Source organism: Vanessa tameamea, chromosome 18 (assembly GCF_037043105.1).
Source record: "Vanessa tameamea isolate UH-Manoa-2023 chromosome 18, ilVanTame1 primary haplotype, whole genome shotgun sequence".
In the NCBI taxonomy this organism is placed as follows: Eukaryota; Metazoa; Arthropoda; class Insecta; order Lepidoptera; family Nymphalidae; genus Vanessa; species Vanessa tameamea.
Genome location: NC_087326.1, coordinates 953,445 through 978,840, shown reverse-complemented (window position 1 = coordinate 978,840; position 25,396 = coordinate 953,445). Strand labels below are relative to the sequence as shown.

At 31.9% G+C, this 25,396-nt stretch overlaps 1 protein-coding gene across 1 annotated transcript in view; it reads right to left on the bottom strand.

Moving 5' to 3' along the window:
* Window positions 1-2,972: 2,972 nt before the first annotated feature.
* The window catches only part of LOC113401049 (transcription factor sem-2-like), a 70,599-nt gene continuing 48,175 nt past the window's right edge, over window positions 2,973-25,396 (bottom strand). The window contains exon 2 of the mRNA XM_026640762.2: window positions 2,973-9,175. Within this exon, the coding sequence (XP_026496547.1) occupies window positions 8,465-9,175 (711 nt within the window). The 3' untranslated portion in view covers window positions 2,973-8,464. The remainder of the gene's footprint in view (window positions 9,176-25,396) is intronic.

Genomic DNA, 25,396 nt, shown 5'->3' with positions numbered 1-25,396 from the left:
GAGTCCGATAGACAACAATCCAATACGAGTGCAGAGGACCAGCTGTTTTATGTAAACGAGAGTGTAACACATCAAACTTTTTAAATTAATTAGTTTCTATGGGTCTGAATCGAGATTCAAATCACGTACGTCGGAGAGCCGAGACGACCCAACAAAACGCGTACATCTTGATCGGTTGCGGGTTCAAACATAAGCTAGCACCGCTGAATTTTCATGTGCTTAATTGGTGTTTATAATTCTGCCACATATGTATCCAACCCGCATTCGATCAGCGTGCTGGAGTAGGTAACCTTCTCCTCAAAAGTGAGAAGAGGCCTTATCCCAGCAGTGGGACATTTATAGGCTGTAACTTTACCTTGGAATCTACTTTCTAAACTACACACTAGACCAACGGGTGCTTGTAGCGAGCAGAGTTGGTTTCGAGCATGTACGTTCATATCTAACGTCAAAGTCAGAACACCGGGTTTGGAATAGCAAATCCTTGATTAGTATTCAGCTAACGAAAGCGTTGTTATTGGTCGTGATAAAAGAAAACGGTACAGAAAACGTTGTACCGTACATTTTGTTGATTGAAATTAACGTCCGCCTTATTCTCAATTGTTCTTTTATTTTTATTCGAGACAATATCATCCGATGATTAAGATTTTTTAATTCTCAGGTAGCTCTTGATTTGGTCTTGATTTTTTTCTCGTTTCATCTCTCGTTCGCGACTTTTGTGCGTTTGTATTACTGGCATTTTTCATGGCAGATTACGAAACAATCTTGGATTGTTTGAAGTATCTTTCTTCGTTTACCTCGTAAAATTGAAAAATATTTAATTTGCACTAAAAACGAAATAAAAGGTTTCAATCTGTTAAAATAGATTTATTTCAATACTGCTCTCCTCGTTCATGTAAAATGTCTTGCGAGGTTAAACTTTTCAAATAATATTTCACGTTCAGACATTCCGTTCACGTTCATATTGTATTCAGTTATTTGATTGTCTGAGTGTACCACAAATCGTCATTCCAGTACCGAGCGAAAATGGTAGGATCTATTTCTTTCTGTGAATGAATGAGTTAATTATAAACACTTTCTTTTTATCTTGAGACTATATTAAATATGTTATGTTTCAGCGATGTCTTTAATATCACATGACCTTGCTTCTCTCTGTTTTTGTCATCTATAAAAATTCTAATATCATTTGTCAATTTTAATCACCTACAATCACTATAGTTTTAGTGAGGTCATATTTTAAGGTCATCATTCCGGATAACATCATTGTTTTAAGCGAGTTTTTTTTAGGAATTAATTCCAATTAATAAAAAAAAATTACAAGAATTATATCGCAGTTGATATACATAGTATTTATCCGATCGAATGATGATTGATGAGTGACTATATGTGATTGTAAATGTATAGGAAAATCATAGATAGTGCGGTGATTATAGAGATATATTTACTAACAGGTGGTCAAATGACACCTACGTGAATGAAAATTAAAAAATAAACATTAAAACATCAGTTCTTACGTGGTTTTTATACAAAATACCGGTAATAAACCCTAAGTAACGATCATCAAGGTAAAAAAAGATCCGTTTGTAATTGGATAATACTATCCGAGATGATGGTCCTCGACAACAGATTACGAACAACAAACTTAATGTTTACCGTTATTATAATCATCATCACATTTAAATTACAGTTCGTTTCTGCACTAAAATTTGGCTAAACTTGGACCACCCGTAATCTGACCTTCAACTATTTCCTATTTAGTGCTAGTAAATTCTAAAACCAAGCCGTTATACCTTCTGTGACCTTCTAAAGAGGCTTTAATTAAGCAAACTCACAAATAAGATTCGAGAGAGCGCTCCGGGCGTCCCAGCTCGACTATTATTCAAATTTATTACTTTAATTTTATGCCCCTTCCCCCCTATATTACACTTTTCATTACTCATTTTTGATGACGCCATCAAATTTTGTCCAGAATTCATAATGATATTTGAATTTGTCGCTGCGTCTATACGTATAATCAAATTATAATGATTTGACATTATTATCGATACCAATGTCGGTATTACAAATTTTGGAAATGTACATCTGTCCACACAATACGCAGAAATTATTGGATGGATTTTAGTATATTTTGTTAAAGGTTCGGTGATTACTGGAATTGTTTGTTTCAATCTGTAATGTCATATGATATTTTTATTGTAATTGTAATTCTAAAATTAGAAATTGTTTGAAGTAGAATGTGGACTTCTCTCTGATACTGCATCTGCTCTAATAATAAAATTATGAGTCTAAAATAACTGCAGCCTTTTATACAGTCCACTTTAAAGAATGAATTCAATAATATTTTATTAATTTTATAAACTTTATTTATAATATCTCAAATGACTTGCAATGACTTTGTAGTTTTAGTAAGTTCCTGTCATATATCTTAATTTCACCATCAAATTAATATAGTGAATTATACCAAACCACTTTCAGATCCTATTTTATCAAAACAGGAAGAATAACTTTTATAAACAATGAATCAGGATTTATTTACTTTTTAACCAAAAAAACTAAATACTATATATTTATAGTAACAGATTCATCGCACTAATCATTAAAACCTTGGAGCATGTGTCCCTAATAATTTTCTGAGGCGCCTTTTTTTTCTTTAAAAAATATCCAGTTATATTTATTAAAAAAATCATAGTTTGTATAATGTTTCTATTTTCAAACAGACGGATATATGTGAAATAGTATTCGTGATCTATGCTCAGGGAAATAAAATATAAATTAAGAATGATATTGCAAATTATTCTGATATACATATTTCCTAGTTATTTTGTTATAAACTTAGTAATTAAAACTATACTTCCTTATGACCACATCCTCCTTTATAATTTTTATATTTCAATTAAATCAAATGTATATTTCTTAGCATCATTATCACATTTCGTAATATTAGAAGGATTGGGATAGGTTCAATGAAAATCGGGTTATTTTTTAAAAACTTGATCATTTATTTTTACCATATAATAATATATATTTATTATTGAAACAAAGTACGATACAAAATGTACACGTTTGCCTTAAATCCAAAACTACAGTAATGTTATTAGTTATTTCATACTTAACAGTTTAAAAAACTACGTACAATATATGCAGTTACAGAATGTACCTTATGAGATACGAAGTCAATAATTTATACAACGGACGAGGGAGTTTTATCAGAACTACACAAACCTCGCTTGACAATAACTTATATTTAAAAAAAATTAATCCTAAAACTCTTGCTGGATAATAGATTTTAATAAAATAAAACCCGACAGTGGGTTATATTTTTCACATTTTAAAGAACCGTGCGTATCACTTAAAACAATGTTCTTCTAATATGTACAACATTTTAGAACCGATTACGATGTTGGTAACACAAAAGCGTCGCCACTATTTGGTAAGCCAAAAAAACCGTAACTGTTTAGTGCTAAAAAAGAGAGATCCATCGGTAACGGTGTCTAACAACTTCAACATTTTTTGGTATCAATTGAAAAAAAAAAATAATAAAAAATCAGGTATCAATTACGAAAAAGGCCACGATTGTCCTCAAGAAAAACACGCAAGTGAATCGACTCGAATCGGTGAAGACACGAGATAATCTGATATTGTCTTAACTTGCCCAAAATCTTCGTAGACTAGAATGAATCGGAACACACGGTTACTGTGTGATTTACAAAGAAATTCTATAAAATATGTGGCCTTAAGTAGCTTATTAACAAGATATTTACAATGTCCAATGGTAAAAGAAAAAAAATTACAATAACGACATGAAACTTCAGTCCCATTATAACGTTTAAAGCCATGCTTATTAGCTTCAAGAAATAGATTTCGTTTGGCATGTTACGTATCCTTTCTTTAATACGAGATATAAGCACACATTTTAAGTATACGTTTGCTGCTACTAATAGTACATTTTTCTTATTATATTACTTGATAGAATTTAATGGACCATTTTTTTAATAATTTTTTTTTGTTCCTTAAAAATTTGATCGAAATCCTACACAGCGATAACAATTAAAAACTCAGGATTGAAGGAAACGAATGATAAATATTTAGATTTTTTTTTTTTTTGTATATTCTAAGAAAATTTACAATGATAAACTGGCAGATCAACACAACACAGAAAAAATATATTTTTTTTTTTTTTGAAATATATATGTCTCAAAGAAGAAATCTTGTTGAAAGTATCACGCTTACATCTGTATCTTATATGTTACTATGTATATTACGATTAATACCTATATTATACTTCCTATGTTAGTTCCTTGACTCAGATTGTGCGAAGTTTTCGTTTGTTTTATAATTATCATTAAATGTTTCGTTATACCAATAACTATTAATGAAACAGCTACGTCAACAATGTTTTATATTATCATTATAATACGCATCCACTACAGGTTGAAGTTGACATAGAATACAATGGTTAATTATTATTATTGTTTAAATTTAATCATCCTATAGACACCAATTATATATCAGTTATTATTATTAAATATTTATAGGGATTATGTGCTATTGATCAAGATAATGAAACATAATTGTTCGTTGTGTCTCAAAGTTGTAAAAACGAAATGTTTTGAACAAAATCTTACGATAGAAGACGCTTATTAAATAAATCAACAACAGTAATACATACATACTATACAGAAATATAGACATCATTTTTTTTTTTTTTTTTTCAAACAACATAACGAGAATATTTTTAACGCTTTCAGTTCTGTGAATGAATCACTAACATTTTCATCAATCGAAACGCTTTTAAATGTCTTATGTATAATGTCGAATATACACAATTTATAGCCTACATACAATGCCGTTAGAAAACATCAATCTACTTGTATGACAAGCGATTTTGTAAGCATAGATTCAAAGTTGGATCATCTTAAATTCTCTAAACTCAATCCTGTTGAAGTTTGTTTTGGTGTTAAACGAGATCATATCTCATGAATTTTTATAACATTGATAATTATTTTTGGTAATAAATTTGAAGGATGTGGACAAATATTTGCAACAGTTTAATTGTAGTTTAGAGAATCGTAGATATCAACTGAAGAATTCACTCCGGACATCTGATTCTATCCTTTCTCAAAGTAAAGTGTTTATAGAATCAAATGCCCTGAGTTCATAAAGAAGTACACAACAAGATTTTTCTTTAATTTTAATTACATGTATAACCTACAACAACTAACTACGTCTTCTATGATATTTATTTTCTTTGAGACGCGTATACATACCCTCTAATTTTTTGTCACAGTGTCGCTTTATTTTGACTTTTACATTATTATAAACAGTTTCAATACTTATTTATTTACAATTTTATAAAATACCTCGATAGATTTTTAAAAAGGCTACGAAAGAAGAGGCTTATACATTTAAGCAAAGAATTCGAAACATTTTAGAACAGATTACATCAAGGGGATAAAAGGATAACTATTTTTTACAAAAGATTTTCTTTTTACAATCTTAATTTCAAACAAAACATCGAAACCCTGATAATTCCAATTATTGAAAAACCACAACAAGAAGCGCTAAATACAACAATAAATTCGATGTTGTTTTACAAATACTCTCGGGGTTATGCTAATTATTCTCCTCGTAACTACAACATGTGGGATACGACATACTGAAATTGACAGCGATGACAATGATGAGACCGATTCTACTAACGTATATATTCATTAAAACTTCGATTGTGTTATTTTTACTAGTGAAGGAGATTTAATTCTAATTTGAGCGATCGTGTTATTATCTGTATTGCTTTTTATTAATAAATTTGCGTCGTTAAATTCCGAACGAAAAAAAATGAACTAGTCGAAGCAAAAGCTATTTCGAAACAATCACATAAACCTTTAAAAATTTACGTATCTCGAAATGATTGAATAGACGATGTATTATTAAAAAACGTTAATGACAAAAGTGTCTGCAATGAAACTTTAGAAATCGATACATTACCAAACACTTCTTTCATTATAATACTAGAAGTTAAGTTATTAATACCATATGATGTTTACGTATACATTATTGACAAACTAATTGTCACAGCAACATTCAGATCTTTGTTTTCGTATGTTAATAGCCTTTAAAGTTTGAAAGTATACGCAACAATTAGGATTGATTGTATAAATGTTATGATTGAAAACGCAAGTGGTATCTTTAACTTAGCAGCGTGATAGCAAAGCCTTAGAGAAATGAAAAACAAAATGCATATCTGGCATCCGAAAAGACTAAGTATACAATTTTACAATGTTTTTTTAACAGCATCTAAACTACTACGCGCTTATAAAGATATATTGAGCATCACTAAAATATACATATTATGAAATTATTATTTTTTTCAAGTAATTCATTAGGCACAAATTTATTCCTCCTTTTTATTATCCATATAAGTATGATACATCATATCGTCTACAACACACGAGACAGTTACTTACAGTTTTACAATACAATGTATAATAACGTGTATTTATGCATTTCTTTAAAAATAATTGGATTTCGTAGACACTCACTAATTATTACACGAAGTCATTTACATAATATATTTATAAGAATATAATAATATAAGTAAAGCATTTACTTTTTTTATCGATCAGAGCACAACGGATCCCTTATTATTATGAAATATACATATGTATCTTAGGGACACAGAATATCTACAAATATTGTTTTCGTTATCTGAAACAGTATATTTTAGAAGATTTATAATTATATCTTATATTGACTGAGGTAATATTCATTTCTGAAACTTTACCCCGCTAACTAACTGACGCCATTTTCAATGAATTGACAGTTTATTTATATTTTTTTTTGCGAAATTTTTTATACAAATTGTGTTTAGCTCGTGCTTTGCTGTGGACGTCGGACGGGAATGTTTTGATGTTGATATTTTTGCAACTATAAATTCGTAAAAAACGTTATCTAGCTTCTTTATAGAAACTCATCGTCTGCTAATGTTTTGTGAGACCACTTCCCGATTTCCACAGGAAAGCAGATTATCAAAAATATGTAAGTATCGTTTTTCCATTAGTAAATTATGCCCAGTTCTAAAAATTAAAAAAGTTAGAGAAGCTAGCGCTGCTAAAACTAATCTATGCGATATCAGTCTCCACTAGATTCTTATAATTTAGAAAATTCATAAAGTAAATCACAGAGTTTAAACAGCAAAATATTTATTGGGAACCGAACTAGTATTTTCTTCATACGAATATTTTATCACCGTCCCGCGAACTAATACATTTTCTTTATTGATATGTATCTTTCTATAGACGTTTTTTTTTTTTCAATTGAAGCGTGAAGATGTAAACTGAAGAAAAGAAGAAATTTGAAGTGTCCCTTCGCATCGATCCTGAGATGGTGTCATTTCTTTGCAATATAAAGTTTTTCGTACCTTACCATTGAACTTATTCTACAACAACCTTACTTACACTATAGCAAGACGTACCAACTCGAAACACCTACACAAATCCCTTACCATTGTTTCATTGAATGGATTTGAAAAAAGTCACGCGCGACCAATAAAAGAGTAAAGACTGACAAAATTACACGCGTGGCTTGTTTCAGAAAACGAGAAACTCAACACGGCAAGGGACCAACTGCTTCCAAAAAATCCTTACTCGAAAGTTCCGCTTTCTTTCGTACCGAAATTCCTCAAATGACATACCGATTAGCTTCCAACAGTAAAATTATAAAGGTCGAACTATTAACTATGTGTGCATCAAAGTATAAAGTGAACTTATGTACGTTAAATGAACGCAAGACGAATATGATTTTAACCTAGTCTTATTTTTCTATCAATCGAACGATACATGTTTCACCTACGAAGTTTAAACGTAAATTAACGATTCAACGTTCTTACAATAAAATTGTTAAGGAAGTAAAATTAAAAGCGAAGGTTTTGCGAACTTATTTTAGAAGCCAAGTCGAGTAATGTACAAATATAGAATACGGACGCGACAACGCGGTGCATACATGCGAGTGACCTGACTGGACCGTAGCTTGCTAATCAGGCGACGGAGAGTAAGACGGATTATTTACTGAGATGCGTCTGAGACGTGCCGTTTGGAAATCACCCCGATTACATTAAAAAAATCTAAAAAAAGCAACACCTTGAAACGAGAACCAACTCACAGCCTATGGTTTAAAACCCGGCACTACGCCGGGGAGCCGTTGCCGAATAGTTCGCATTTAAAATGAAATATTAAATCAAGAAAACTGAAGACGAACGCAGCCATGTGGCTGATGAACTTAGAAAAAAAATTTCACCCTCAAATCTTATTAAATAACTTTGTACATTGAATCCAAATGTCGACACGTCAATTGGATGTAGGCACTCTCTAGGCGGGGCGGCGAGCGGTCGCCGCGTCGTCGGCCCCCGTGTGGCGGCTCGAAAATGAGATCAGTGGTATCGGCCAGCGGCCGTGGCGACCCGAGCACCTCTTTAAGACGACGTGAGGTACGATGAGAACGTGTGGTCGTCCCAATCGCCCGCTACGCCGATTTCGCTTAGCATGTCAGACACGTCCGGCGTGCATGAGAACTCAAAATGCGATCCGGAAGAGGAGGATGCCGTCTCGAAGGACTCCATGTCCGTCAATGCATCTAGATCGACCTCACAGTCTGCTGGTAATGGTAGCAAATCCGTGATCGAATAAAGATCCGTTAGGTCCGTCTGCTCACGCCGCGTGTTGTCATCATAGAAACAGGCCGATTCGGGAGAATCAGGCGCCCCCGCAGGAGACGCGGGCAGTGGTGGAGGGGCGGGTGTTTCCATAGGAACACTTGGAACACTAGGAACTGGCCGCGTTCGCCTCCTCGACACTCCTCTGTTGTTATTGCTGTCAGCCCGTTGTTTACGTTTTTGCTTCGTAATAGCGCCACTCCGTTGCGCCGGCTTTGCCGTTTTCTTACGAGGCCTATATTTGTAGTCGGGGTACTCGCGCATATGTAGCTGCCTGAGCCTTTCCGCCTCGTCTATGAAGGGTTGCCTTTCTTCATCGTTTAATGTTTTCCACACTCTGCCCAAGTTTTTGGAAATTTCTGCATTATGCATATCGGGCGTTTGCTCGCATATTTTTCTGCGTTCTATTTGTGACCATACCATGAATGCGTTCATCGGCCTCTTAATGTGATTTGGATTGTTCTTTTTCGTCTGTGAACAAAGAAATATCTAGATTAGTTACAGTGGAAATTACCCTGATATTACATTGAAAAAGAAAACTCTAAATGACATTATCTTAAATTTATGTTTTAAATAGGAAATCAGTGTTATCAGTTAAATTATGGGGAACGCGATTATTATTTCAGGCATGTCCGATATGCTGAGCTCTGGCAAAGAGCTGGCTATGTTGAATTAGTATGCATGACGTTGCACCATTAAGCCTGCGTCCTTACTATTAATGATATTGTTATCATAGGAATTATTACTATTATTACAAACATGTATAAATGTAATCAATTCAAATAGTTGGTGGGAGGAAAATTTTACAACGCCAACGCTATTCGAATATGTAATAGACTGATAATTTGATTTCTGTGTGTTTGGTTTATGTTACGCGTGACCCAATTTTAATCTATTTCAAATAACTTGGATTTTATTTGTAATACATTAGCTAAGTACTCATTTCGAATAATATCACTACTTCCGCGAGTTTAATACATTTTAATAACATTGACCAACGAGGATATTAGACGACACGGGAAGTAATTATCAAATCGTGAAGGAAGAATTAAAAACGATTCAGGGTGCTTGATGATAGACATTTTCCTTGCGTCCATAAACATAAAAAATATAGACATACAATAGATAAACCTATTCATTTCGAGAGTCCATACTCGGCTACACGGAAATAGGTGCATACAATCTTAACGATACAAATAACAACGGTACCGCACTATAAGCGAATATGTTTTTATTATTCAAATCTTACTTTCGCTAAACACGGCTTTAGTCCCAATGGTAACAGCGAGGGGAAAAAAATCTCACTCGACTTTATATTTTTTGCTCGTTTTATTTATATTCAGGACAAAAAAAGGGGTTTGTCAGATGGCGACTAAATCAAGTTTGGTACGCCCACTCCGGCTTTCAAGGTGAACTGAACTGAGGTAGAAGGTTTTTTGCAGAACTTTTCGAACGTATTCAGGTTACCGATGCTAGTATTATTATTATTTATGTCACCTTAGCTTAATTAATCTAAAATTATAATGGCATGTAAATACATAGGTGAGTATTGATTGAAGTAGTAAGCAAGGTAAATCTTGTTGATATCTCCAAGTCGATATAACGTAATCAAGAAATTGTTTCTTAGGTATTAACGAAAACGCTACCTAGAACAGCGATTTCACGAAAAGTATTAAAAGCTAAACTATTCATAGGCTAATTGTACCTTAGTCAACCAACAAAGAAGTTGCTAGATATTTAACAGACTGTATAATTTTTACAAGGTGGTTCTATTTTTAAAGCTTCATTTTTCATGCTTCGAACTTTTTTTCTTTTTGTTCGAGTCTCATTCCTGGGTTTACTTTGTTAAATATCTTATTATGTATTCAGGGAGTGACTGACACTGGATTTGCAGACATAATTTAATTTTACGGTCCTCAAACTTTATGTTGATTTATATTTTTAGAGAAATTGTTCTATTTATATTAATTAAAGTTATCCTATAAATGAGTACTCATTCAGAACTTTAATGTATTCGAGTTGTTTTAAAGTTTAAATAAGTCCGTTTTTATCTGTTCTTAAAAGGAAAAAAATGATTACGGAACCTAACGAAACAGCTAAAGCATGCTCGTGACGCCTTTATACAGTCGAGCAACCTTCTATTGGGAGTAACGTCAATGCACACTCGTCGTTTGACTATGCCGGCATCACAAGGGCATCCACTTCGCTTCCTGAACATGACATATATCTTATGAATGGATCTACTCGTTGCTAAGGTTTCACCTTCTAATCTGAACGCGAGTTTTTCTGCTACTTTCGTAAACGGTATAACGTAGCTTGTTTATGCTTCATGTGTGATTTGAAGTAATACGTAATACCAAAATGGATTGATATTTCATATTATAATTAACCATGATCAACTTATTTATATTTTGTTAACAATTATCGTAAAAAAACACAGTTTCAATTTCAATATACACGAGTAAAGTCATCAATACATGCAATACGATCGATCATGAGATAAAGCGGGTGATGCGAATATGAATTTACATTACAAAGCGATACAGTCTATTATCGCTCGAACGTATGATTTCAATCTACAATTGAATCAGTGAAATAATTCTCATGTTTTATTAATAACATTTGCAAGACTAATTGTTTGTTTACCTATCGAAATGCCACGCCCGACATTAAAAAAATTAAGTTACGATACTCAAGCTGAGTAACATATAGCGTTTCCGTGTTTTAAGCACGTATTCAATTCCGGGGTTTTCGCAAGCCGAATGGAGGTCGCGACGATAAGGTTTTTAAAGATGATTTACAACAACTTCCTTCGAGGAAACGAATTCTCTAAACTATATGTGAATTGGTTCTCGATAATCGTTCAGATAAATGATTTCGTTTGATGCGTTACGCGGTTTTAATGTGTAATTAATAACTTAGCAAAGTATATGAGATTAATTTATTCGAGAAACGCCTGACAGCTTTATGTGTTTTAGTATATCTAATGACAAAGAAATATTGGAAACGGTATCAGTCCTTTGAGTCGTAATAATTTACGTAATATTTAAATCATTTCATTGAATATGCTAATTAATACACTTACTATAGTTACCGCAACGATTAGTGAATAAGTGATAATGAATTATGGACACCAGAAAAAATGGAAGATACAGTGACAAAATACATAGCATCAGATAACAGTAAACAGAATAGCCACGCTAAATCTGACACTTTACTTGAAGTGCTCTAAGCCCTTAAGAGTTTTAGCGTATAATGCGAGGTAGGAGAAAATATTAATGAAGATGTTGACAATCCCGAGTCCTTTAGCACCGAACAAAAGCTTTGGAGGATGGCGATTAGGCCGGGCCTCATTGTAATAGGGCCTCAACAGATGAGACCTTTTGTGTTTGCTGATAATGAGTTACAATAGTCGAAATGAAACTTTTTGGGGTCCCTTCGAATTCAAAAGCTGGAACGTGAAATAAATGGTCATTGTCGGACATAATTGATTTAATATGCTCACGGACTGTTATATAACTAATATTCATAATCATTGATTTTATAACAGTAATAATGAATATGAGTTTAATAACTTCCTACATACTAAAATAAACCCAATGCATAGGTGTGGTTAGTTGATCACGATTAACTAATAAATATATATCATACATTAAACTGTTCGAGCGGTATGAAATACAATTTGAAATGACACCGCTATATTAAATATAATTTCGGTGCTCCGAATAAATAGAACCTACAAAATATTATATCAAATTCACGCTTCACTGATCATTTTATTAAGGCAGACCCTTATTACTGAAGCAATTTGATCGGGTTCGTTTGAGAATAAAGAATGGAATTTTTCAGACGACATCTTGCGCTTTATTGAGAGGAATTTCGAGTTTCAGAGAAATTATTACAACGTTAAATATTTATTTTTTCTTTAAACATTTTTAAAATTAAATCGATTATGTATTATTTATTGAAATATCACAAAATACTAAAATAATCATTTGCATTTTCTATATTTTTTTACACGACCATTTATAAAATAGCTTTAAAGTTCACCAACGTTAGCGTAACAAAGCAAATTAAGATGAAAAAGAAATGGCTCGACAAGTCCTCTAAATAAGAATGAAAATACAAGGAGATGTTGAATTGTTTTAAATTTAAATATCAGCGTCTCCTAGGGGCACTGTCGACGCGATATATGTTAAATAAGGACTAGAGAAAAGGCTGAGATAAAATTGTACCAGGAAGCGAATATAAATTGCGTATAAGTCATGAATAAGCCGTGCCTAAGTGGTACCGAGTATTTTTACCGCTTTATGGTACGATACACAACTTTTAACTGATACGGAATTATGGAAGAAATATATAGTGAAAAACAATTCAAGTTTTAGTGGATTATTATCTGTTAAAAAAATCACATGACGTGGCTTAATACTTCAAAATGGTTGGATAGAAAAGGTTGGTTTGAATACACAATACTGATGCAATTATTATTTGATTTAAATTCTATCGTATTCAACGTATTACGTCCATCCATCATATGTCATAGTTCAGGGTTATTACACTTTCAATAGTTGTAATCATAGCAGTCCATTGTTGACTTACGACAACCAAGTTCTTGATTCTATAATATTTCTTAACATTTTCATCATTTATCTGTTATTATCCTTAATTGCCTGTTTGATTTATAATTGCAAATGAATATCGTAATATAATTTAATCTCTCATTTTTCGTAACTGCTCTTTATCTTTGGAAATGAATTTGTCGACTGTATCAAAATCAGCCGCACGAAAAAGTTTTCGTTCATTCGAACTGTCAAGTTCTGAAGTCTTGTTGGAAGGCAAAACACGCGTCGAATGAAGTCAAGTGACTGCGTCGACGAAAAGGGATTTTTTTTCTCTTCGTTTTTCAGTACATCAACCGTTTCATTCGTTATTCGGTAGGAAAGTAGATTCAATAAAATTGTACATATAAAAGTACTTAAATGGGACTATCATTAAAAATATATCGTTCAGATACATGCAAAACATGTTGTCGATTTTCTGAAAAATCTGTCTTAACTTTGTAAGTAATATGATGAATAATAATTATTTTAAATTGTGTATCAAAATTTTATAGTTCACCTTTGAAGCCACGGAGCGAGACATATATGCCAAGGTTCTTAGCATTGTAATATGTAACATCACGTACCTACTCTCGCGCTGAGGCGTTTTTTACTCGGTTTTAGCAATAAATCTTGAGCCGTTTGGGCGTAGGTACATTGAAATTCTAACGTGGTTCATTTTCAATAACGGATGCTGATTGAATTCTTGCTCTTATCCGAGCACGTAAGAAGGGTAATGTTTGTTCTTTATTGTACACGTTTCTTATAATTTTAATGTACAACTACAAATCATTATCTTTGTATTCGACGAATTTCCTAAAATAAAACTATTGCGTGTAAATTGAGTCAATTTGAATTGATTATGTTCTTGTCTTTACTCAGTGCGATGAATAATTTAATGTTTCCATACTTAAGCAATAAGTCCGTAATTTTATAAATGGATTTAAATAAAAGGAATAAGAGTATGAACTCAAATATGATAATAAAAGTAAACATTAACTTTTTGCAGCTATCGAGCTTGAAACTAAGAGTGGCGAGCCCAACGCGGAACATTCTCATGCATTATTTATTTACGAACACCTTGTTCTACGAATTTAGAGAGAATACCGTAATGAATTGACTACTAAGTTTGTTTTTGTAATGTTTTTTTAATAGTCATCGGTGTTTTTTAATTTGAATCTAAAAGGACACTACAGAGACTCGACCGCAGACGTCGAATTACTTGTAATAAATTATTGCTCATACATTATCGAGTTAGTAACACAAGCACAAAAACGTTTACGAGTTATGGCGCTATATGAGAAAAATGTCCATGCTATTTTCTACTGTAGCTTGCTGTAATAAAGCATTAAATGGCGTACATAAAATTGATGTATAGCACGAATTTGTTTCAGTACGTACAATGAAACAATAATAATCCTCTGCTATATATGGATACACCAAATTGGTAAACACATAAATGGTCAGCGACATACATTTTCATTTAACTAGTACTTCAATGTGGCTTTGTTTTGAAGCGGCTGTGAACTATGAAATTTTATTTAGAATCCTTTTGAGTGGACTTAACCCAAATAAACGGAAGCATTGCTTTCACTGTTACGTGTTATATTTTTTGATAAAGATCAGTTGCTGCTTTTGTAGATTTAATATGTTTACAAATCAGCTGGTCAGATTAGGATATATTTATAGATATTATATCAACCAATGGGATATTTTATTCAGTATAGCCCTCAAAAGGAGTTACGTATTAGGAAAAAAGAACTTAAACAGTCCGATCATCAAACAATACCCCATAGTTATTCCCTGCATGTTATGAAAAACGTGGAAAGATAATCTACATATATAGTACGCCTAGTTGAGATTCAAGGCATGCGCGCATGAATAGACGATTATGGCGAAAAGGGGTCGAATTGACGTATCTTTAGAAAACGCCCGCGTTCATCGTGACTGTTGACACGTGTCGGGAAGTCAGGTCGAGATTTGTTGCTAATGCAAGGTACAGACGATGTACGAAGTCGTAATGCTGGTTTGCATACATCAATGAAAAAAAATTTTTAAATATACTTTATTTATAATTACATGATAACAATAATACAATCAGTACATACATTCTATAGATATACCATTGGTGAGTTCCATTAAACAAGGAAAAAATATTTCATATATTTTCGTCATAGTTTATATTTCTATTTTCAGTTTTATAAAACTATATCGATTGTGATACGCGCAGCTTCGGTATAAATAACAACTACAAAACGCTTATTATGTAATATATAACATATTATGTAACAAAACACTGATCCAATAGCACGCATTAAATGTTTATATTTACATATTTTGTATTAAATTCACTTCATTAATCTTATAGACGTTTTAATCGAAACAATATTTATAATATACTAGCAATATGTATTTAACCCCGAGTCAATACGTCAACAAAACGTCAGACACTGGGTATTGAATTCGAAACCGTTCGTGTTTATCGCCTCTAGGCTTACTAACTGAACCGTAATAAGCCTGTCAGTTCATTAACATGGATATACCTATGTTATGGCGTTAGACATCGCCTTTGTGTTCAAGAAAGACAGTCATTCATCTTATAATTGAATATATTAAATTAAAATGGACTATATAAAGTACCCTGTAGGACTCCTTGAGTTACTCATCTAAAAACTTGTTACTAATTTAGAAATGTTAAACGACATATAATTTTAATATAAATCAATTTTTAATATGATAATTTAACAGTAATATTAATTTGATAATTAAATAAAATGATCAAGTCAATCAATGGGCTCGCTAAAGACATAACCTACAAAATATCTATATTGAATGCAAGAATAATTTAACTCGTGATGTTATTAAAACAATAATTATTAACCGAAATATAACCATAGGACCTATAAACATGTTCCGTAGTAACAATTATTACGAATCGCAAGGTCGAACACGCGCCCCGGGCATTTGAGAACAAATAAAATTTATACATTTATCATACTTCAAAATTGAGCAGTTGATTATTATTACTTTAATTCTTCAAAATACGGTCAACGCATTAAAATTGTATCGAATTAATTTCATTTATATTACGTATATTTTATTTCGAAACGAGGTATTAATGTATTTTACTTTGAAATGGTAAATTTATATAACGTTAATAAACATTTTTTTAGCTTTTGATCGTTTTCTTAGTCCTATCAATCAAACTTGCTTTCAATTAAAAAAAAAAATATCTATACTTTCTTGTATTCATGTTTCAGCAAAAAAATCTCTTTCCCTGTAACATAACGTATATATATATATATTTTTTGCTATATCATTCAAAAACCTCTAACACTTTTTTGCCGACCGTACCGGTCTAATCACGTTCTGTAGGTAATCACTCTTGATTTTTTGCTTTTCTCCGCGCCACAAATAATAGTTTGTAATATAACTATAGCCATGGAAGGTAAAATGAAGGTCGAGAAAACAAATCTTGGTCTGATTTTTTCGTTGGGCAATTACCTTTTGTAACTTATTAGAGATAATTTGTGGGTCACACGTGAACCACAGTTTGCGGTAATCCGACGTTATCATAGAATTGGGTTAGTTATTTTAATTTATTCTGACATATGTTTTACAGAAATTGGAGATTGTTTAACACTTACAATATGCGTCCTTAATAACAGATTGTTCCTTCCCAATGATAAATATATAAACGTATTAACGAATAATCTAGTTCTCACTAGGTCAAGATAGAAACGGGCTTAGAACAGGAATCGAATGCCTGACATGACAATTATCGATTATTAACCACTTAGTCCGAGGTGAAACTTATAATGCTAACTAGATCGGTATTGCCTTTCCCTCGGTTGGTTAATATAAAGATACAGTTACTTTAAATATAGCGGTTAAAAGTAATTTATCTAATTAAAAATCTTTATAACAAGGTATCATATTATTTCTATATTTTATTGTATTGATAAAAATAAAAGTGCTTTTAGGTAAATATCCTCACATATAAAATATATTTTAAAGGTAAAAAACTAAATATAATTTGTTATAAATTAAAACAAAAAAAAAAAGTTAAAATAAAAAGTTTAATGAAAAAATACACAAAGATTCGAATTAAAAATAAAATGTCCTTCATTACATTATATTACACCGTTAAGAAAAAACCGTTTCTCATACAAAAACTTCGAAAGGTGTTCTCGACGAAAAATCAGCTAAAAACAAAACTCTGAAACCCCGAAACGTAAACGTTTAACCATCTTAAAAATTCAAGCGCACCCTAGTAAAGGAATTAATTAAAACAACTTCGATCGGAAATTTTAAACAAACGAAACTCACTAAGTCCAATATGTGCTTGCAAATCTTGTTAGGTAGAGCAAATTTAAAGCAAGTACTAATAAAGTTTATTCAGAAACATTGGTCTCATTTGACCTCTATAACCCTTAAGTAATTGTAACGATATAAGAATCTAGTATTCTTACTAGAATACTTAAGAATACTTAAGAGAAATTGTTTGTATTATTTGATTGTTTATGATATATGCACAAAATATTAAAATTATGAAAACATTATAAAAGAATAAATACTAAAAAGTATTTAATGTACGCTTTTTTAAAAGTAAAAGGTTAAAAAGTAAGACTAAATTATTTCTCTTTTTTTTTTAAATATTGTTATTGTATTAGATAATTCATCTAAGTCAGGATACTGTAAGGTTGTTTTTTGTGTTTTTTGAAGCGACGTTTGTTGAAATGTTCGTATTACATTTGGGATGTAAAAAAAATATCCGAATTATTACGCAGGACTCAAGACAGTGATATACATAAATTTTCATGAAGAAATATATTATCTTTAAGAATAACTACTGTAACGTAAAATATAACCGAGCATTTTTATATTTAAGATGTATAAAATTTCCAGATCCTTTTGATAAATATACTCTAAATATTTCAGGTTTATTCATTGTTCTTACTTACATTACATTTATTTTATTTTAAACCGCATTTTAACAATGATACATTACAAATTCAATTTTAACGTAAACACACCATGTTTTGAAATATTCAGCTATAATGCACGTTGCTAAGGAGCAAACAAATATTTATTACAGGGATGACCAAAATACGAAATAACTTGCCAAAAGCTGTGTTACTCCACATATAACGGATGCAAAATATCATTACACTTAAATTTATGATTTTAGAAGATAAATTGAATACTAGCTCTAATACTGGCTCGTGATTTCCTGCATTATAATGTATTCGAGTCGGGCGGTCGAGCCGGCTAGTGCTTGAAGGTTGTCATAGTTCATAAAACTGCAGAGCAGACAAAATTATCAACAAATACAAATTGAACGAACAAAATTCTTGAGAGATGTTTAATCACACAAATTTAGTATTTGAACAAACATACCAAGGGGAAGCGAACCAAATGATGCTTAAAGAAAATGACACGAAAAACATTTTACAAAAATAATTAGTTTACCTATTTACATTTTTACAACAAAATGGACTAACGATCACGCGTAGCTTGCAATGGAACAAACATTAAATTCAACTACAAAGAGTAATAAATAACGCAATTAAGCTAGACATGAATTTCCTACAACAGCTTTCTAAATAAGGGAAAATTTATAGTAAGTAAATGCAACATTGAATTCAAGGCGACCAACTAAGTATCCATAAAAATCATACAAATGCACCTTACACGTGCTAGACGTCATAACCATAGAGTACAGATTAATAATAACAAATTTTAATTGAAACTAAGCAAACCCATACGAGCATATATGAAAATTAACAAGGACTTCCTATTATTAAAATTAAAATAGCTAGTTCTAATACTCCTGATATAAATCAAATAGTAAATGAAGTTAAATTATAACAAGAGAATAATCGTGCAGGTAGTAACTCTGAGAGTCAAGAAAAGCATAGGCAGACATACAATACGTTCGTATAACGTTTCTGTGCGTAATCTATTCGGCTCACAGATCACGTACGACGTAAGTCGATGTGTGCGGACTACCGATAGGCAGTTTTTTATGCCCCACCACACAGTGTTTATTGAATCCTGTATCGCATTGCGTAGATCAAACCTTTGCGACTCGACTTGCAAAAATGATGACCTTAAACTGAACTTAGCGAAATATTATCATTGCCATATCAGATTTAATGGAATATATATTTTGAAATCTGAAGGATCTATAGCCGTATTATCTACCTTTATATGCAATTCAACAAACAATAACACGAGTAAGTTAAAATAAGAAATTTATTCAAAACATAAACGATTTTATAACAAACATTATTCTTATTTAGATGGAAGTTATGACAAAGTTTATTGAGACAGAAAATATTTCTTACAATAGACAATTTCAATGGAAGAGTCATTGGTCGCGATGTATTGATGTCTGCTCTTCTTTTCAATTTTATGTCCAACTAAAATATAATTCAAACAGTGCGTTCTTTATGGGTACGTCCACCTCCTAATGTCATTTGCGTCTGTGAATTTTATACGAAGTTATAAATAATTTTCGTCAGTATATCACGTACTTGTGCATATTCATAACGATCTCAAAAGCAATGAACGCTATATATATTAATAATAGTTTCACAAACGAAATAAAAATAAGATACGTTTCGTTGAGAAACTTGAAAGAGAAAAAGTTGAAGATAAAACAAAAATGTATAGTGATCACGGATTCTTTGTGGAAAACTTATACACAAATCAACATTACAAATAACAGTAGTTTAACACTTAGTTTTGAACTTTTCTCTGCATTCGACATAAAGGGGACTCCTGACGCGGAGGTGCAGCACATTGCAATTTGCATTGTCATTATATTGTAGACGCCTGTAATGTCAGAGACAAGTTCCAAGTTTCTACAATTCATACCCTGGAGAATAAGAGCTTGGATCCACTAAAGGAATATATTGTGGAAAAGGTACCGGTTGAAATATGATATTTGATTGGATTAAAAATTAAATATTCAGTACTGTTACAAAATAATTCATATACTAATCTATGTTATTTATGCAGTCGATTCATTGGCGTTGTAATCATAAAACTACTGAGTTGTTTGAGAGCTAGAAAGGTGTATAATCTAACGTAATACTCAGCTTTCGTTTCGACTTCTAGATTTAGTTCATCTATATCAATAATATATTCCAATACCTTACATTAAAATACAAGGTTATTTATCTATCCATACAATTTTATTTCTAAAATAACTATTAAAATGTATGGCAAGAGAATCTTAACCTTACCTTCAAAGTTTCAACGAGATTGTAAGGGGAACGGTAGTTTTATAGTATTTTTCCCACTTAATTCTCTGTTTTATAGCACAATGGTGACGAAAAACATTGTAATATAAAACGTCTAAAAAGAACGGAGTATATGAAAAGATTTCATTTTACGACAAATAAAAATAGATGGGTTGGTATCTCCGAAAGGACAAAAGCGAGACTCATTCGAGTTCACGTTTACTTTTCACGTTAAATTTAAATATGCTCATCATCTTTGTCACTTTTTTCAATATTAAAACAAGTGAATCCATGTGATATAAAAGCAAGCGCATCAAATGCTTCACTTTATATGTTTGTAGGTGTAAAAGGAATACATTAATTTCATATGCAATATTGTGACAAACTTTGACAATTTTCGAGATCTCTTAAAGAACTATATTTACAGAGTCATCAGACACTCCCAAGAACTACTTTTCAGTTGATTCAGAATAACACTTAGCTCAAACTTTTCGCTTACATTGCTACAGTTTCATGAGTTTTACATGCGTAATAAATGACTTTATTATCATAGAGCAAAGTATGGAATAAAGTTAAAATTTTCTACCTCATAAAACCGTAAGACTTTGTTGATCCTACCGTCTGTGTAAATACTCGTACCAAGTTACGGAAAAATATAGTTGGGAGGTTTAAAAAATATATATTCATATCAAAATGCAATAGGTAAGATTAAATTTAAATGAATACGCACACAGACATTATGATGTACAATAGATAATGTTTCAATGAATTATTTTACACTTACAAATAGTGTCAAATAAATAGTAAGGTTTATGTGACGTTCTCCTCTATTTTTATCGTTATTTTAAATGACTTTACTCAACAAGCAAACAACAAGCTGAAATAATGTCAAATGTTTCTAAAAACAACAGGTATTACTTGAAGTGATAAATTAATGCCTGAACATTACAAAATAAACAAATAATATAAAAAGATTAATCGAAATAATGTTAAATATTTGAAGATTACGATGAAACCAACGTTAGAGGAAATAACATAACATATTAATTTAAAGATATAACACTTGGTTGAGTTAGGATTCGTAAAGTTGCCTATAAACTTTCCCACATAAATAATGTAGTTACTAACTACCTGAAGTGTAACAAAATTATCCTACACGAATGAGATTAAGCCGTATACCAACATTTGTTTCTTTTAGATTACCCTCTGATTCAATTTCGAAAACCGTGTTAGTTGTAGTTTTCCTTTATTCTTTATCTCATGGTTTGTCGACTGCAGAAATCACATGAAACTATCAAAATATCTAACGAATAAAGGAGATTTAACAATGAAATTAATTTTACGAATTTTAGAATTAATTAATTATACATAGATAATTGTATTTAACTAACATGAGTGTATTTTTTAGATATTGAAAAAGAGTAACTACTGAATTTCTTGCCGGTTCTTCTCAGTAGAATCTACAATCCGAACCGATGGTAGCTTTACTTTAAATAGCTTATTAAATGACGATTCAAAAGTGCTTGTAAAAGCCTATTTGAATAAAGTATATTTTGATTTGATTTGATTATAAGGATTTAAAGTTGTTACTCATAATAAACGTGAAAAGATTAAAAATATAAAAATAAAGAAACAATGAGAAAATTTATTTCTATCCTCAATATATTAAATACTGTATTAAACGTAGTTTTCTCATATGCCGTCGAAAATTGGCTCGTCAACATTCCCAATTCCATCCCAGGGCGTTCTTACATCGTCCATATAAAATATTAAATTTTCCTCGCTAAAAATTTCAGCTCATCCCCGTTGGGGCTGAACGGGGAACTCGTAAATTCACCCCCTCTCGATGTCGCGAAACGCAAAGTTTTTGCTCGGTGAAATTCTTCCACAACCGCACCCGACCTTTACTCGATGTCAGGTAAAGCCTTGTATACAAAACTTGGGACGACGAAAAGACTATTATTGAGTAAGAAAAGTAACGCCACGGTAAAAGCCTAACACGTGCAAATAAATAGCATTATCATAGATAAGTTTATTGATTGCGTTTAATTACAAATAATTTTAACATAAACTGGTGCAAATATTATATAAGAAAATTAAAATGTATAACCTACAATTATAAAAGATTTCACACTGCGTTTAATTACAAAATCAAGGTTTTTAAACTGTGCGATAATAGCAATGAAAAAAAACCAAGTCATCATTTGCATAAGAGAGCACGCGACTTATACGTATATTTTGATATTTCAACTATATAAAGGAGATTACACACTGTTACGTCATTCAACCGATCGTATTCATTACCTTCCTTTTCCAAATATTACTTATATGTATTTAGTAGTATCTTATTTATGATAATTTATGAGTATATTAGATTAAATTGTATGTTTTAATGGACTGCATATACCGAGTCTATAATAATATATTTATTACAAATCAAATTTTGAATGTTTCGAATGTTTTTTTTTTTTGGTTTTAAAACAACGGAATTCACATAAAAATAATTGCGAAGTATGTTCTGTTCCTTAGGACTTGAAAAAAATAAACGTATGATAACATCTACGACACGCAATGAATATATGAGCACGTGAACCATTCTAATTATGCAAAACTTCGAATGAATCCTTGAACTTATTGTTCTGAAACCTTACAATTTAACACTTGTTTGATTAATATTTTGCTTTAGTTAACAAAGGAAATAAATTGTTTTAACAACGAATCCGATCAGCGGGGTCCACAAAAAGTAGATCTATTATTATGCGTGACTGTACCAATGCATTTCATGAATATGAAAATGCATATTCAGTCATTTATCTTGTACCTTTGTTTGTGGGTAAATGTATCGTTAATATGCGATTTAATATGAATATATTCAACGAGAATTAATTTAATAAAATATGAAGAAAAAATAAACATATACAAATAATACAAGGAATGAATATTCAGTGGAAACATCTTAAGAAGTCATAATCATACTTAACTCAAGACTAATTCAACTCGTAATTAAGTTAAAGCTAACTCTCTCAAATGTCCCAATTCGGAGTTCGGCTGACGGAAAGTTATCGGGGGTTTCAATGAAAATTTATTAGTCCAACAACTATTTGTCAAAATTGTCCCAAAGGGTTCGGGGAATTTTGCAAATATCGAGTTGAACTGGCAATTTGCTTAAAGGACCTACGACTGTTTGAACCCTTGAAATATGCTCCAGTTTTCTGAGCATGAAAAGTTTTAAATTTAAAGTATGTTTCTCTTATATTTCAAATAGTTCATTCAATAACGATCCTTCAAACTTTTATTTGTTTTGGAATTGTTTTGCAAGGTATTTGTTGCGGTCGGCTTATAATGAATAATATTGACAAATGAAATTATTCTCATTTTAATGACAATACAGAATTAATTAGGTGCTATTCTAATAAGATCTGTGATTACTTTGTGTCCTCAGAGGAATTGATATAATATAAACAAGTTCTCCCTACTTTTAATAATAATTATTTTAGCTTCACGAGCTCGCGCAGTCGATACGGCAAACTGTTGCCTGCGTTTTATTTTTCAAATAGGCGTCCCTTGCCAACTGTTTCAAGTCGGGCTGTTTCGCGGTCTACCAACTTGCTCGTATCGACAGCCCGACTTTAAAAACTCCGATACGTTTAATACTGTGCTCGCTTCGGGCACAACTTAATAATGTATATAGGAAACTTGTTTCATTCGACTTGAAGAACGCCCGCTCGCAGCCAACTTTCTTGTTTGCTTACAGCGATTCTATTCCTTCCTCCTTTTTAAATGCGACGCTTTGCATGTCGGTTACAATCGAGGTGGTCTGTTTTAAGAGCAAACCGTTTGGGACGTTCTCAAATAGATGCTTATTGCCTCCGAACGTCGGATTGTTCTTTTAACTCGGTCCCGCAGGGAGTCGCGTCGTACCATTGTGTAGTTGTGCATATTATAATAGTCGTAAAGTCGTCTCGAAAAATAGTCGTCGCCTAAAAGGCAATAAGCGTTAACAAAACTCAGCTAAAGTTCGTTCGGAAAGAGGTTCACAATATTCAAAACAGGGGGAGGTTTAATGATATTCATGAATGTTAAAGCCAAGCTCTGTTGTGAAATGTCGCTTAGACTTGTAAGTAACAAAACAATGACACTAACTTAAGCCCGGGATGTAAAGCTGCTGGTGCTATCTTCATTTGATGGCGTACATAAACAACAGGCAGCCTTTATTACCAAGCCGCAATTTCGTATTATATTTCAAAGTTTTCAACTCGAAACTTTGATTCTCTTGGACGGGGATCGTTACGAAGTATCACCTTAAAAAGTTTGATTCCGTCTTAAGTAGTATCCCTAATTCACTTAAACTCAGAGCTAACGAGACAACTCTGAGCGCTTATCACTGCCAACCCGGAGCCGTCCGAAACTTTAAACAAATAACTAACTGTTAAAGAAAGCCAAACAAATTTACGAATTAAATTATATAAGGGGACTGCCGGAAATTATTTTGTTCTAACTGTTCAAAGGGAAAATATCTTTTATAGTCCCAATGAAGAAATAAAAGCAAAAACGTGTTGTTTTAACGCAAAATGAAATGACGTCCAGTTCGCAAACGGAAACCGAATAAATTAAAACTAAGGATTCGGTCCATTGTTGTTTTTGCGCTCCGCCTTTTTGCGTGTTTATACCATAAAGAATACTTAAATGTATTTCGCTGAAGATAAAAATGGACGTTACGCTCGGGGATGGCAGAATGATAATAAGTTCCACGTCAGTATGCATCTTATTTGCTTTAATGGTATACCAGCAAGGAACTTATTCATTAGTCTAGCAATGCTTTTGTAAGATCTTCACCCTTATTT